The following is a 14,280-nucleotide window of genomic DNA, read 5'->3' as shown; positions in this document are numbered from 1 at the left end:
GGACACTTAGCTTAGACCTGGTATATTGCTGGCCTGCTTTTGAATAAGTGTCAGACTTACAATTTAGCAAAAAATAAATGAAGTCATGTGATCCAAGAACTTTATTGATGCAGCAGGCACTTTACATTGAACCCAACCCCACAGTCCAACTCGTCCTTCAACCACATGTACGAAACCGCCGCTCTAATAACCATTCTCCCGCCCACGAGCTGTCAGGTCCTTACATCTGCCAAGGACGTGGCTACCTCTTCAACAAGCAGTACACACGGGATCTTGTTTCACCACACTTGGATAAAGCAGCATCTGGAAATACCTGTTCACTTACAGTAGCAGGAGGCAGGAGTGTGCCTTCTCTCTGCCTTGGAGAGAAGGGAGCAGGAGAACGTCTTGGCTCCTGTATGTGATAGTCGGAATATGCAGGAATACTTTTGCTCTTCCCCCACCTTTAAGGTTAAAAGCATTCCAAGAGGTTTCCATAGGAGTTGATTAGATTGCAATCTCTAATAAAGATGGACCAGTGTCACGTCAGCTAATTCCTTCTTCTGAGTCCAAACCGGATCATCATCTTGGTTCAAGTTAATAGTCTTTAAACAGTCTTTCTTGCTGTAAGAACTCTTACTATGGAACCTAGTCCACCTACTGCTAATGCCTGTGGGGATGGGAAAAGGAGAAAGGTTACCCAGAGTCAGTGTGTTGCACAAGCCAGCCACTACGTCGCATGCAAAAGGCATCTTAAAAGAACAATTAAGTATTTAGTAACAGAAGAGGATATGGCTTTGCTCCAAAAACTTACTTTTCACACATAGGCAGCTTGGGCTGTTCCACCTCATTCTACCCCTTTTTTCCTCTCAAAAAAAAAGTGTCTCTAGGAAATAATGATGGCAAAGCCTCCACTCGGAGCAGAACCTGCACACACGGTACGCATGTAAACGTTCCCGAGTTACCAAACCTGACGTACCCAGGGACGACAGCCCTGCTCCAGAGGACAGACCGGTACAGCTGCCGAGCAGCTGACTCCTCTCTGAGCAAGCCACACGTCTTACCGGTAGCACCAAAAAGCAGCAGGCAAAGCAGGCTGTAAGCCCTGCCCGGCCTCCTTCAGACCTGCCTTGTTCTTTCAAAACAGAGAGGACGAGGTGCTTTACATGTGCCTGCCTGCTCCGAGCACTGTCACCTTTCCAGTCTGGGTGGTGGTGTGTAACGTTACACCCTGGGAGCACCCACCCGTGTTACCTGAAACCAGGCTCCAGTGGAAACAACAACAGGAAGAAAAGAAAAAAAAAAAATCAAGCAGAACCGGGTTCTCTGCTGTCCTGAGCCGAACGCTCAGCTACAACGGAGCGCTCCCAGCTACACCGTCCAACCACCCGCATCTCCACTCCCAGCACGTTCTCCTTGGTGGGGCGGCTGCACTCATGAGATGCAGAAGGTGGCACAACGCTTCCTGCCGTAGCCACTGCCCTGCCACAAGTCTCAACCCCCCCGGGTAAGCTCTGACACACAGGCAAAGGCTTAACGAGTCCGAGCTCAAAGAGACAAGGAACTACCAGTCGCTGTGCTCCTCGGGGACGAGCCCCCCCCCACCATCCCCGTCTCTTGCAGAAGCGCTGACAGGGACCCTGGGGAGTGTGGCTGAGCCAAGAGAGCACCAGGAGGAACACGTACCTTTTCGTGCCACTGAAGTAATATTGCACTGCTATTTTCTGTCGGCTTTTCAAATCCTTTATAAATGTACTTCATTAACAAGTCGACACCATTTCGGTCTAAGGAATTCACTGCTTGTTCTATTTCACTGCTTTTAAAAGACGTGAGGACTTTGAGCATGGTTCCCTGGGCCTGTTCCTGCGAAGACAAGGAAAGGAGAGTAACGTGGGAGCCAGCAAAGCTGGAAACAACCCAGGACTTGTGTTCCACGAAGTGTGCTCCGAGGTGCAGCGGCCGCGCCGAAGGCTGGCTTATGTCTGTAACCGAGGAGGTGAGAGGGAACGGGGGAACGCGGGGATCGCCGGTGCAGGAGACCCGGCACGTTGCCGGGGGCTGCTCGGGCCTCCGGGGTGACGCTGTGTCAGCTCCCCGCGGCCCTGCCCGTGCCCGCCCCGCTCACCTTCCCCGCCGCGCTCCGGCCGTGCGCGGGGCAGCTCCTCATGGCCGTGTGGAAGGCCCGCAGCGCGTCCCCTCTGCGGCAGCCGTCAAGGACTCAAACGCCCCGGCAGCGGCCCCGGCAGCGCGGCGTGACCGCGCCGAGCGCCGCAAACGGGGACGAATCACGCGTTTATCGCACCGCGGCGGCTCCGGGGGGCGCGCACCGGCCCGGTGAGGGGAGGCGAAGGCAGCGAAACGCTCCGCGGGGCCCCGCTCCTGCGCGTGCCGCCCAGGGCGACCGACGCGGGGATGTGGCTACCGACGCTCGGTCACGGGCGAGGGCGGGCACGTCGGCGCCTCCGCGCACCTGGTCGGGGCCCTGCCCGTCCCGGCCGGCCCCGGGGCTCCGCTCCGAGAGGCGCCAGGGCCCGGCGGCGGGTCCGCCCGCTCCCCCCGGCCCCCGCCCCAAAGGATATTGCCTCAGCAGCGCCTCCACCTCGGGGCTGGCGTCGGGCTCGGCCGCCGCCGCCTCCTCGGGCTCCTCCACGAACCGGTTCTCGTCGTACTGGTCGATGTCGAGGCGGCGGAAGCGGGAGGAGAGCGTGCTCCGCGCCATGCCACCGCCCGCCCGCACCCGGCCCGCCGGAACCGGAACCGCCGCCCCACCGGAACCAGAAGCGCCGGAACCGGAAGCGCCGCCGGGGCCGCCCCGCCCGGGAGCGCGGGGCCGGGAGGGAGGCGCAGGGCCGGGCAGGGCCTTTATCGGCGTCATTGAGGCTGGAGGCGGCGCTGGCTGAGGAACGGCTTTATTACAAACAAGGGATCTGACACCCGGCGCGGTTGTGCTCGTTAACGTACAGACGCGATCGCTGCCGCAGGTTTTCGCCTCTTCCGCTGGAACCCCGCGGAAACACAACGGAACCGGGAGGGGGGCGCGGGCCCCAGGGAAAACAAGCCCCGGGGATGGCTCCGCACCGCGCACACGGCGGCCGCGGTCCCACGGGGCAGTGACTTTGCTGCTGAAATTTCTTAAAACTTCCCAAATAAAAAAGCCGAACAAGAGCCCGGGGCCGCGCTGCTGCCCGCGCCCCACGGGTGTCACCGGGAAAACGCCGCCTCTAAACCCAACGATACATTAAGAACTACGTGCAGTAGTATAAATTTCAAGGACATATTACAAATACTCTGAAATTAGTCTAGGGTAGGGGGGGAAAAAAAAAAGAAACTTACTACAGACACCATAATACACAATAAATTTAGATAATTTAAAAGTAAAAAAGGCAAGAGGCAGCATTTCAGCAGCAAAGTGCTCAATAAAAAGTATATTGTAAAGGGATAGTACAAGGGGATGGTACAGCAGGTGGGGCAAGGTCTCAGAGGAAGTACGGTGTGGTTGTTCTAGGAGGAATTACACGTTCTGAGTCTGGAACTGCGCGGAATAATTTCGGTTCTCTTGTATTTACATCTTTAAAGACCATGATTGACGCGATATTTCCACAGCGGTAGCAGTAATTTGGAGCAGACCATACCGTTACCAATTTCTCATCAAACATGAATTTATAGCCTTCATGAACGAGCTGGTGCGCTCTGCAGATGAGCTTTAAGTTGTTGATGTGAACAAACTGGAAAGGAAAAAAGGAAAGTCAGTACGCAGCGGTCGTACAAGGGAAGTTCATCGCCTCACGGCGCCCTCGACCCGCTCATCGCTACAGTAAATATCAAACTGAGCCAAACGCTTCCACGCATCTCCCACCTGCAGCCACTTTATGTTGCCCACAAGAGCATCGTTACCTCATTCGTCACCTTCGCCCCGAAGAGCCAGCCTGCTCCTCGCGGACTGATCGCCCACGTGTCCACATCTTCTGGGTCAGACCAGACCAGGTCACAGAAGGCGCCTTTGTGAGGGATTTCTTGATTACGTTCAATGGTTCGAATCTGATCGAGTGTCTTGATGTCTGGAGAGAGGCCACCATGCACGCAGAGAATCTGCTCATCTATTAACTGGAGCAAAAGAGACACACGTGCAAAATACTCAATATTTAATCCAGCCCCGAGCGCTCCCAGCGTGACCCTTAAAGGTCACCAACTCTTGCAGTCACGCTCAGACAATCTACTTGTATTTGTGTAACGTGGCATTGACACTTACAGCTGCTATTGTGAGCATGTCGAAGACTTTGGTACAGTATCTCCAAGCGTTAGCATTTCCATACTTGGTTTGGCACTCATCTGTTAAATGAAGAATTTTTTTCTTCTTAATGAATCAGAAGGAATTCAGACAATAATATCAGAGGCAAATATTTAAAGCAGAACTTGAAAATAAGGCATATAATAAACACCCGCCCGGCGCACCGGTAAGGGGCTGGTGGGAAGCGCCTGTCCCAGTGCTGGCCGGGGAAGCAGGGTCCCACGCCCCGCGGCTGCGGACACCAAAGCACCTTCTGTACAAATACATGCTCTGTCTCTAAAATTGAACGTGGCACCAAAAAAACAAACAGAAAATCGAGATGCTGGAGGAAAAGAGCGGCGAGATCTGGTCTAAAACAAGTTCCACTTCACAAACACAATGATCCTGTTAACAGATGATAACGTTCAGGTTTTACTGAGCCCTCCTGCCACCCGGTCCCAGGAGAGCCCCAGGCAGCGCCGCGCTTCAAACAGGTTTCCAAAGGCAAAGACGCTGTACTCGTTTATGACCCATTTCCCCCCATTCAGAAATCGTCTGGATAAGGACTTACCATAAAATCCATACACTTGCGTTATCTGCCTGCTTTCGTGATTGCCTCGCAACAGAGTGATACGGTCAGGCCACTTGGCTTTGAGTGCCAGGAGGTAAGTGAAAGTCTCAAGGCTATAGTAACCTCTATCTACAAAATCACCCTGCAAGTCAAAAAGATATTGGTAAATGGAGAAACAGGCGAATGGAACAAGGCGAAGCGACACAGCCGTGCTGAGATTCCTGCAGTGTCCAAAGAAAAGGAACGCTGAAGGGAGGCTGGGGCTGCTCGGATCTAGAGAACGGGCTCTTTGGGCTCTCGGCGTTTCGGGGTTGAACCGGCACCGCTGTCAGAACGCCACCGCGCTCACCCCCAGCGCCCCGACCGCCCGCCGGGCCCCCGGGAGGCCCCTCGCCGAGGCAGGACGCTGCCGCCCCGCCGCAGGCTCGGCTCGGCTGGACGTTACACCCGCCACCCGGTCACTCAACATAAACCCCGTCCGCAGCGACCCCAGAGCAGCAGCGAACAGCACCCGGCGAGCACGTACCATGAAGATGTAGTTGGTGTCGGGGACCTGCCCGCCGGTCCGGAACAGCTCGCACAGGTCGTAGAACTGCGGGGAGAAGCAGCGGCGTGAGGGCTGCGCCGCCGGCGGCACCGGGCACCGCGCTGCAGGGCGCCGGGCACGGCGCTGGCTGCTGCACCGGGATGCACCGGCCCGTTACCTGCCCGTGGATGTCCCCGCAGACGGTGACGGGCGTGGAGACGGGCTGGACGTTGGACTCCTCCAGCAGCAGGTCGCACACATAGTCGCAGAGGCGCTGCGGGAGAAGGAGGGGTCAGCACCGGCCCCGGCGCGCCCCGGCCCGCCCGCCCCGGCCGCCCGCCGCCGCCGCGGCCGCACCTTGAGGTCGTTCTCGGGCAGGTACTTGCAGAGCCGCGCGATCTCCACGTACTTGTCCAGGTCCAGCGGCGCCATCTTGGCTCGGCGGCTCGGGGCCGGAAGCGGGGCCCGGCACTTCCGGGGAGCGGCGCGGGCCGCCGACGCCAGCGGAAGCCCGGGGCACTTCCGGCGGGCGCGGCCCGGAAGGCGGCAGCCGCTTCCGCCGGGGGCCGCGCTCCGGTGGGTGCCGAGCGGCCCGGCCCGACCATGGGGCCGCGGGTGCTGCCGCTGCTGGAGCCGGGGCGCCGCCCGCAGCCGCGCAAGTGGTGAGCGGGGCGGGGGCACCGCCGGCCCGGCCCGGCCTGGCCTGGCCCGGCCCGGTGCGGCTGAACGCTGCCCCTCGCTTCCCGCAGGTACCGGCTGTCGCTGCGCGGTGACCGGCCCCGCGGGCGCGTGGGCCATGGCTGCCTCTTCCTGCCGGGCGGCGGCCCCGGCCGCGTCCTCGTCCTGGGCGGCGCCGACCCCGCCGGAGCCTTCGCGGACGCCCACTTCGTGGAGCTGGGTGAGGGCCGGGCCGGGCAGGGCGGGCGTGGGGCCACCGGACCGCTGCCGACCGCGCTCTCCTCCGCCCGCAGGCGCGCACCGCTGGGTCGCGGCAGGCTGGAGCGGGCTGCGGCCGCGCTACGAGCACGCCACCTTCCTGCCCGCCGCCGGCCCCCCGCGCCTCTGGGTCTTCGGCGGCGCCCACCCGGCGGGGAACCGGAGCTGCGTCCAGGTGCTGGACCTGGGTGAGTGCCCGAGGACCCGGCGTGCCGGCCGCTGCCAGGCTCCTGCACGGCGGCTGTCACTTGGGAGGGGGAGCGGAGTGTGTTTGCTGTTACCAAGTTGATTCCTTTGTTAATCAAATGTCTTAATTAGAAATAGGAACCTGGGAGAGTCCTGAAGTGAGGGGTGTTCAGCCGCAGCCGAGGACGTTTCACACCTCCTCAGCAGCTGTGGGAGACCGTCTGTACGTGTTCGGAGGGGGAGATAAAGGAGCAGAACCGGTTAAAGACCAGCAGCTTCACGTGTTTGACACAGGTACCTCTGGACACGTAAAGGGCCGTTATGCTGAACAGTGGAGCCCATCCTCTGCTGAGCGGGAAGTCTGCGGTTCAGGTTCAATCCAGGACATGGAAACGTCGGGCCCCTGCTTTGGCTACATGTTTAAACGGACGGGTGGAGGTTTCTTGCTGTTAATGTGCGCTTACCTTCGTGTAGTCACTGGGAATTTGGGCCAAAACGGCAGTGTAAAGCTCTGGGGTGAGAAACGCTGTGGGAGTGGTTTGTCACGTTTGCCCAACAGCTGATTCCTTTGCGTGGGGACATCGTCCTGTGCTGCTCCTGTCCTGTCGGAGCTGTCCCGTTCGTGCTTACAGCCCTGGGTGCGCCAGAAAGGGTTTGCTTTCCAGTTTGAATTAACCTTTCCTGCTGCTGGGTGACCCAAGCAGCACACCGAGCTCCATCAGAGGGTGCCTGCACTTTATAATATGGCATTAACTCTTCCCTGGCTCCACTGGAGGCACTTCCTTAGGAAGCCTCAGCACGGCTCTGGGGTCACTGGTTTGCAGAGCTTCCAGAGTTTTCTTCCTAACGCATTGTACTCCCGTTTTTAGCCACCTTGACCTGGTCCCAGCCAGACACTCACGGTGATCCCCCCTCTCCTCGGCACGGACATGTTGTGGTTGCAGTTGGGACCAAACTCTTCATCCACGGAGGTTTAGCTGGAGATACTTTTTACAATGATCTGTTCTACGTTGATATAAGTAAGTATGGATGTAGGTCCCGCAGAGAAATAGCTGGTGTGATGTGTTTTGATTTTGGGGGACCTTTTCTCTAAAAGATCAGTCTTGAGTGCTTAAAATATTACCCTATTTGATTAAAACAACAAAACTTGCTGGTTTTTTTATAATGCATAACCACAGACGTGTTCTTTTTCTCCAACAGATGACATGAGATGGGTTAAGATACCAGCCACTGGTGACGTGCCGGGAGGACGGGCATCCCACTCCTCAGCTGTGTTTAAAGACCACTTGTACATTTTTGGTGGAATAGGTCCAGAGGGAACACTAGATACTACATACAAGTATCACACAGGTAGGGAGACCTCTCAGCTGTGCCACAGTAAATGTCAGTATTACCCCCTTGGTTCCTGGGCTGCGTCCCCCTGGCAGTCAGTGTCATTGCACTGGAGTTACACTGGTACAAGACTGAATGCTCTAATGTTGAGAACTCATCTAGTTAACGACGCCGCTGTCCCAGGGGGCTTTTGGAGTCTGTGGAGCTATATTTAAAGACACAAATGTGTATGTTTGCACCGCAGAGAAGCAGCAGTGGACACTCCTACAGTTTGATTCCCCTCTGCCCGCTGGGAGACTGGACCACGCCATGTGTGTTGTTCCCTGGAGGGCTGGGAAGGAGTCGGCTGAGTCAGCGGGCGACATGGCTGGACCCCCCCCAAGGAGCCAAGAGGAGGATGGAGGCGCTGAAGGCACAGTCATGCATCTGCTGTTGGTGTTTGGTGGGATGGACACCCAGGGGGAAATGTACAGGGACTGCCTCGTGAGCCTGGTTGAGTAGCACGGCCCCAGCCTTTTCTAGGCTGTTTTTATAGTCCCCTGAGATTAAGTTAGTTCTTTCCAATAAAATTCTTGCCCTCAACTGGACAGCCCTGAGCTAACACACCCCTGAGGCAGAGGTGCTGTCTCTGTACGCAGCCCTGCTCACAGCAGGTACAGCATTCCCCCAGGCAGGCAGCAGCTGCAGAGCGGCGTCAGCGTCTGTCCCTTGACTGGGGGCTGCTTTCCAGGGGAACAAACACCTCTCTGCAAAGCCACAGGCTTTGCTGGAAACAAAGGTTTGTGGGGGGATGGTTTGAGTTTTAGCTTTTACTATTTTGAGAATGAGTGAATGAAAACCAGAAAAAAATTGTCCCCATGCTAGGGAAAATGTAAAGCGCTGAGTGGTTTTAAGGAGGTATTAGAGCAGGCACCACAAAAGCTCCTTCTGTTCTCAGTTCAATTTCTTCTCTAATCCCCTGGATCAGGCAAGGATCATGGTCAAATAAAAAGACCAAGTTCCAATGAGGCTTTTTTTTTTTTAAAAAGAAAATGTATTAGATGTAGACTTGTTTCAGTCTTCAGAAAAAGTGGTGTGTTGTCTCATGTGAGACTAATAAAGCTCCTGAAGTTTTAATACTGCAGGGAGTTGTAGTTAAATCTGTCTCCTCTCCCTCACATGCTTTGCATTTAAGGTTGCAGCATCAGAGCTCTGCTGCAGCTCTGCTCACTAACCTGCCTCTCCAGCCAGAGATGCACAAGCTGTAGTGAAGCTGCACACGAGACCACCCCCAGCAGCCCAAAGGCAGAGCCCTGGAGGGGGTGTCAGCACGGTGACAGTTCACACGATCCCATGGAAGGCTGACGCGAAGGGCTGCGATCTCACCGCTGAGGCATCATCCACACACGGGTCAGAAGGAGCTGCTGTAAGGAGGTAACAGAAAACACAGGCTACGACAGAGCCCGGTGTAAATAACAAATTTATTGTGGTCACTTCAGGTAGAAAAGTTCTACACCAAATTCACATGACCGAGCTGTTAAATAGAACGCTTCTGCTGCCAATACTTCTAACCCCATTGTGCATTTACACTCCCCCCCTGCTCCCCTTCCCTCCCCAGACATCAAGCAACTGCTAACGAAAAGCAGTGTAGAGCCACTTCGGGCTAGCGGTTCCAGCTCCACTCACAAGTGAAGATCCAAAGGTACATTCCAAGTTAAGAGTTCGATATTTTAAACAAGTGTTCTTGAGTCCAATATATACACACACGACATCCGCAGATGCCCGTATCTACAACTCGTCCTTCTCTCCTGCTTCCTCTTCACCCGGGGGAGGGCCCGCGCTGCCGTAGAGCTTGCTAACGATTGGCTGAACAACTTCCTCCAGCTCCTTCTTTTTTGCTTTGAAGTCTTCAATGTCTGCATCCTGATGGCTCTCCAGCCACTCAATCTTTTCCTCTACCACTTTCTCGATTGTTTCCTTGTCTTCAGATGACAGCTTTCCACCCAGCTTCTCTTTGTCCCCAATCTGGTTTTTCAGAGAATAGGCATAGCTTTCCAGCTCGTTCCGGGCATCAATGCGTTCTTTGAGCTTCTTGTCTTCCTCTGCAAACTTCTCAGCATCATTAACCATCCTCTCAATCTCCTCTGGCGTCAGCCGATTCTGGTCATTTGTGATTGTGATCTTGTTCTTGTTCCCAGTGCCCTTGTCCTCAGCTGTGACACGGAGGATTCCGTTCACATCTATTTCAAAGGTCACTTCGATCTGGGGGACACCACGAGGGGCAGGAGGGATTCCAGTGAGATCAAACGTTCCCAGAAGATGGTTATCCTTGGTGAGGGGACGCTCACCTGGAAGACACAATTAGATAGTTTCTTTCCCAGCTGTGGTTTGTACTTTATGAGAACACAAACTACACACTTTTTAAAGGCAAGGTTTTCATTTCAACCCGACATCTGTCTAGATACTTCCTACTCTGCAGAGCTCTGCAGAACAGAACCACAGACAGACACATTTGAGAGAAAAAAAAAAATAGTAACAGCTTTTGATGCAGGTCAAGAAGCCTGATCAGAGCAGCATCAGAGCACCAACACTGTTACCAAGCTCTTCTCCGTAAGGAGATACCCATAACCAATCTAGAAGTATCTGCAGCCTTTGTGGTAAGGCAGCAGCAAGCACCAACATCCTACAGACAGATCCCAGCTGTCAACATGGCCCACCACAGGGGACACTCACCTTCATAGACCTTGATTGTCACAGTTGGCTGATTGTCAGAAGCTGTGGAGAAGATCTGAGACTTCTTTGTGGGAACAACAGTGTTTCTTGGGATGAGTTTAGTCATCACACCTCCAACGGTCTCGATGCCAAGTGTCAGAGGACAGACATCAAGCAACACCAAGTCACCTGCAACAGATCAAGGGTTAAGACTCACATGACTTCAGCCTGAAAGGAACAACATCTCATCACTGCAAACAGGATCCTGAGCCCTCAGAGGCACAGAACGTCAGGACTGGAAAAGGAGTCCTACTACATCTGTCATAAGTGATGCCCACTGTTCAGTCAGCGCTCTCTTGAAGAGAGTGAAGGTCTCATTACCTGTATCTTGGTCCCCAGAGAGAACGCCAGCCTGGACAGCTGCACCGTAGGCTACGGCCTCGTCTGGGTTAATGCCACGAGAAGGCTCCTTCCCATTGAAGAACTCTTTAACTAGTTGCTGTATTTTGGGGATGCGAGTAGAGCCACCCACAAGAACAATCTCATCAATATCAGACTTCTTTAGGTCAGAATCCTCCAGAACTTTCTGAACAGGCTTCATAGTGGAACGGAAGAGGTCCTAAGGAGACAAAAACCAAACAGGACTGTAAGACTCTATTCCCACGTGCCCACCCCCCCCATTATGTGGCCTTAGGGGACAAAGGACAACCACTAGAGAGGAGAAACATCAACTGGCTTAGGACCAGCTTTGGTGATACTTCAGCTGTCATTAACATCCACACAGCCCCAGCCACCACGGCAAGGAGCAGGTGCCCGCTTTTTAGTGCAAGCAGGAAGTTATTTATACTCCAAAGTGCAATGTCACAGCATGAAATATTGCACACTGACAGGTCTCCAATCCACAGCTGAGGCAACGTAACTTTACCTTCTGAACTTACCATGTTCAGCTCCTCAAACTTGGCTCGAGTAAGTGTCTCTGAGAAATCCTCTCCCTCAAAGAAGGATTCTATTTCAATTCTAGCCTGGTGCTGAGATGACAAGGCTCGCTTTGCTTTCTCCACCTCCCGCCTTAACTTCTGCACAGCTCTGTTGTCCTTCCTGACATCTTTTCCAGTTTTCTTCTTGTACAGTTTGATGAAGTGTTCCATAACACGCTGGTCAAAGTCTTCTCCACCCAGGTGAGTGTCACCATTAGTAGCCACAACTTCAAAGACTCCATTGTCGATTGTGAGGAGGGAGACATCGAAAGTTCCACCACCCAAGTCAAACACAAGGATGTTCTTCTCGCCCTCTCTCTTGTCCAATCCATAAGCAATGGCAGCAGCCGTTCTGCACAGGGAACGGCCTGGTCAGAGATCTGGGACTGCCACCCCATCCCCAGCAGGCAGGGTAGAGGTGAGGGTACTTACGGCTCGTTGATGATTCGCATGACGTTCAACCCTGCAATAGTACCGGCATCTTTTGTAGCCTGACGCTGAGCATCATTGAAGTAGGCTGGCACAGTAACAACAGCGTGTGTAACCTGAGCAAGGAGCAAGAGACAATTTCCTTATAGAAATGACAGGAAAGCACATAGCTTGTAAATAACCACAGCAACGCTGACAACAAGTACCCCGTTGTTCTCTAAAGAGAGATAAACACCACCATCAGCTGAGCCGCCCAAGGGGCAGCAGCACTGAGCAGTTTAGGATCCCAAGGTTAGTTCACAGATTCAGCCCACCCATCTCTCATTTTGTAAAATTGCTGCTTTAGGTTCTTATTAGTAGCACTCATGAACTTACTTTCTTCCCCAAGTAAGCCTCTGCAGTTTCCTTCATCTTTGTCAGCACCATAGCAGAAATTTCTTCAGGGGCAAATGTTTTTGTCTGTCCACCTCCAACATCAACTTGAATATGGGGCTTGGCTTTCTTTTCAATAACCTGAAAAGAACAACATATGCTGTCCTATTCCACCAGTTCATATAATTATTCCCACTTGTTTAAGTGTTTCTTTCTCTCTTAAGATTAAGCAAAGCCTCTGTAACAGACAGAATTTGAATGGCAGCTAACACAAGGAACTAGGGTCTGTACGCTGTAGACACATCACTACACCCCAGTCCTCTCAGAGCAGCTAAGGAACTGCAGCGTTGCTCAAAAGGGGGCCATGATTCAGCAGCCTCGCCTTTGTCAGGCAAGAGGAAGGCAGGCAGCACCCACAGCCCACTCTTCTGACCGGACACGGAGGCCCCCCTCCCACCATCCACCCCTCTGCTTTCGGGGCGCACCTTGAACGGCAGGTACTTGATGTCCTGCTGCACGGAAGGGTCGTTCCAGGTGCGGCCGATGAGCCGCTTGGCATCAAACACGGTGTTCTCGGGGTTGGATGTAAGCTGGTTCTTGGCAGCGTCCCCGATCAAGCGCTCCCCCTCGGGCGTGAACGCCACATAGGACGGCGTGATGCGGTTCCCCTGGTCGTTGGCGATGATTTCCACGCGGCCATTCTTGAAGACGCCCACGCTGCAGGGTAACGGAATCGTCAGGCGGCGCTGGGGCCTGCACCCCCCTTCCGCCCTCCCCGGGCCCCACAGCCCGCATCGCCCCCCCTGCCCGGCGGCCCAGCGCTCCCCGTGGGTCCAGCGGCCCAACCGCCCCCCCCACCCGTGGGCCCAGCCGCTTCGCCCGCCCCGGGCCCGCTCCCAACGCACCAGGAGTAGGTGGTGCCGAGGTCGATGCCCACCACCGTGCCCACGTCCTCCTTCTTCTCCTCATCGTCCGCCCGCGCGGCGCCCAGCAGCAGCAGCGCCAACAGAAGGTGCCTCATGCCGACCGCTCGCCCGCGCCGCCCTGCCGAGAGGCCGCCGGTCACAAAATGGAGGCGCCACGTGCGCGGCCGCAGCAGCGCCGCCCCCACTCGCCCCCCCGGCCCCGCTGCAGGCCCGCGCCGCCGCCCTTACCGTCAGCACCGGAACCGCCGCGCCCCCAACTGCCGCTGAGCGCCCAGGCCGCGCCGCCCGCCCTTATATACCTTCTGTTACTCCTTCGTGGAGGCTCGCCATTGGCTGCGGAGCCCTCGCTGGAGCCGCCCCATTGGTTGGCTGCTACTAAGCTGGCCTGCCTGGATTGGCGAGCATCGGGCGGTCCCTCTGACACGCCTGGCGCGCCCCTGTCCCGCCACCCCATTGGCTCACCCCGCCGGCGTCGCGGACCTATCAACAGAGAAGCGTGAGCCAAGCGGAGGGAGCCCATTGGCTGGGGGCGGCCGTCACGGTGAGGCCGCGTAGGGGACGGGTGGGGGGGGGACACGTTCTGGAAGTTTCCATGGTTACCGGCCCCGGTGGGCCGGAGCCCGCCATGGCGGCGGTCAGCCCCGGTGCCCGCACTGGCGGCGCCCCCCGCAGCGCCCCCGGCCCTGGCGTCGCCCCCGGGGCCGCCGGGACCCCGTGGGGGAGGTGGGGTGAGGCAGGGGCCTGGCCCTGGCCTGGCTGGGTGGACACATCCCTCCGCAGGCGAGCAGGGCCTGGCCCAGCAGGGCCTCCTGCGCCCGCGGGCACACACCGTTAGCCCGTCCCTGAGCAGCCGCGGAAGCGCTGGGGACAAGGTGACAACATGGGCGGCCAGCCCCGAGGAGCGCAGGGTTCTCTGCGTGCGCCGCGGGGTGCGGACCCCATCGGGGCCAGTCCCTGGGCAGGCGTGCTGTGCTTCGCAGCGGCCCAGGCAGAGAGCCCGCAGGTCCCTCGAGGACAGCACTTGCCACCTTCTGAACCATGATGTCTGGACACTGAGTCACCACATCCTCACCCAGGTGTAACCCACC

The 14,280-nt window shown here is 56.2% G+C and overlaps 5 protein-coding genes across 5 annotated transcripts in view; 2 read left to right on the top strand and 3 right to left on the bottom strand.

Moving 5' to 3' along the window:
- Window positions 1-83: 83 nt before the first annotated feature.
- ARPC5L (actin related protein 2/3 complex subunit 5 like) lies at window positions 84-2,739 on the bottom strand. The gene is made up of 4 exons (XM_068413940.1): window positions 2,559-2,739; window positions 2,105-2,177; window positions 1,666-1,842; window positions 84-649 (listed from the first exon to the last, which is right to left on the bottom strand). Exons 1-4 carry the CDS (start codon window positions 2,696-2,698, stop codon window positions 587-589), a joined length of 453 nt encoding a protein of 150 aa, XP_068270041.1. The 5' UTR covers window positions 2,699-2,739; the 3' UTR covers window positions 84-586.
- Window positions 2,740-3,375: 636 nt separating this feature from the next.
- PPP6C (protein phosphatase 6 catalytic subunit) lies at window positions 3,376-5,807 on the bottom strand. The gene is made up of 7 exons (XM_068413719.1): window positions 5,701-5,807; window positions 5,522-5,617; window positions 5,344-5,409; window positions 4,818-4,959; window positions 4,229-4,308; window positions 3,874-4,083; window positions 3,376-3,704 (listed from the first exon to the last, which is right to left on the bottom strand). The coding sequence occupies exons 1-7, from the start codon at window positions 5,773-5,775 to the stop codon at window positions 3,456-3,458; spliced, it is 918 nt and encodes a 305-aa protein (XP_068269820.1). The 5' UTR covers window positions 5,776-5,807; the 3' UTR covers window positions 3,376-3,455.
- Window positions 5,808-5,913: 106 nt separating this feature from the next.
- On the top strand, window positions 5,914-8,936 carry RABEPK (Rab9 effector protein with kelch motifs). Its single transcript, XM_068413992.1, has 7 exons — window positions 5,914-6,005; window positions 6,093-6,241; window positions 6,315-6,467; window positions 6,598-6,759; window positions 7,335-7,484; window positions 7,666-7,815; window positions 8,042-8,936. Exons 1-7 carry the CDS (start codon window positions 5,947-5,949, stop codon window positions 8,296-8,298), a joined length of 1,080 nt encoding a protein of 359 aa, XP_068270093.1. The 5' UTR covers window positions 5,914-5,946; the 3' UTR covers window positions 8,299-8,936.
- A 302-nt stretch (window positions 8,937-9,238) lies between these two features.
- HSPA5 (heat shock protein family A (Hsp70) member 5) lies at window positions 9,239-13,477 on the bottom strand. Its single transcript, XM_068413804.1, has 9 exons — window positions 13,421-13,477; window positions 13,172-13,310; window positions 12,752-12,983; window positions 12,270-12,407; window positions 11,898-12,010; window positions 11,427-11,817; window positions 10,870-11,107; window positions 10,510-10,677; window positions 9,239-10,124 (listed from the first exon to the last, which is right to left on the bottom strand). The coding sequence occupies exons 2-9, from the start codon at window positions 13,285-13,287 to the stop codon at window positions 9,565-9,567; spliced, it is 1,956 nt and encodes a 651-aa protein (XP_068269905.1). The 5' UTR covers window positions 13,288-13,310; window positions 13,421-13,477; the 3' UTR covers window positions 9,239-9,564.
- Window positions 13,478-13,699: 222 nt separating this feature from the next.
- GAPVD1 (GTPase activating protein and VPS9 domains 1) overlaps window positions 13,700-14,280 on the top strand; it is a 32,999-nt gene continuing 32,418 nt past the window's right edge. Inside the window, exon 1 of the mRNA XM_068413775.1 lies at window positions 13,700-13,733. The gene's annotated coding sequence lies outside the window, so the exon portion shown is untranslated. The remainder of the gene's footprint in view (window positions 13,734-14,280) is intronic.

Source organism: Nyctibius grandis, chromosome 16 (genome assembly GCF_013368605.1).
Source record: "Nyctibius grandis isolate bNycGra1 chromosome 16, bNycGra1.pri, whole genome shotgun sequence".
In the NCBI taxonomy this organism is placed as follows: Eukaryota; Metazoa; Chordata; class Aves; order Nyctibiiformes; family Nyctibiidae; genus Nyctibius; species Nyctibius grandis.
This window is presented reverse-complemented; position numbering and strand designations above follow the sequence as displayed.

Excerpts from the sequence above, each read along its gene's own strand:
- RABEPK (XM_068413992.1), top strand. The coding sequence starts at position 5,947 with ATGGGGCCGCGGGTGCTGCCGCTGCTGGAGCCGGGGCGCCGCCCGCAG. Across the intron at positions 6,006-6,092 it reads CGCCCGCAGCCGCGCAAGTG|GTACCGGCTGTCGCTGCGCG; the intron begins GTGAGCGGGGCG and ends CGCTTCCCGCAG. Across the intron at positions 7,816-8,041 it reads TACATACAAGTATCACACAG|AGAAGCAGCAGTGGACACTC; the intron begins GTAGGGAGACCT and ends TTTGCACCGCAG.
- HSPA5 (XM_068413804.1), bottom strand. The coding sequence starts at position 13,287 with ATGAGGCACCTTCTGTTGGCGCTGCTGCTGCTGGGCGCCGCGCGGGCG. Across the intron at positions 12,011-12,269 it reads AGGCTTACTTGGGGAAGAAA|GTTACACACGCTGTTGTTAC; the intron begins GTAAGTTCATGA and ends CTCCTTGCTCAG. Across the intron at positions 11,108-11,426 it reads AGTTTGAGGAGCTGAACATG|GACCTCTTCCGTTCCACTAT; the intron begins GTAAGTTCAGAA and ends TTGTCTCCTTAG.
- ARPC5L (XM_068413940.1), bottom strand. The coding sequence starts at position 2,698 with ATGGCGCGGAGCACGCTCTCCTCCCGCTTCCGCCGCCTCGACATCGAC. Across the intron at positions 2,178-2,558 it reads GTGGAGGCGCTGCTGAGGCA|AGGGGACGCGCTGCGGGCCT; the intron begins ATATCCTTTGGG and ends CGGCTGCCGCAG. Across the intron at positions 1,843-2,104 it reads GCCGGAGCGCGGCGGGGAAG|GAACAGGCCCAGGGAACCAT; the intron begins GTGAGCGGGGCG and ends TTGTCTTCGCAG.
- PPP6C (XM_068413719.1), bottom strand. The coding sequence starts at position 5,775 with ATGGCGCCGCTGGACCTGGACAAGTACGTGGAGATCGCGCGGCTCTGC. Across the intron at positions 4,960-5,343 it reads ACACCAACTACATCTTCATG|GGTGATTTTGTAGATAGAGG; the intron begins GTACGTGCTCGC and ends TTTGACTTGCAG. Across the intron at positions 3,705-3,873 it reads GGGCGAAGGTGACGAATGAG|TTTGTTCACATCAACAACTT; the intron begins GTAACGATGCTC and ends TTTCCTTTCCAG.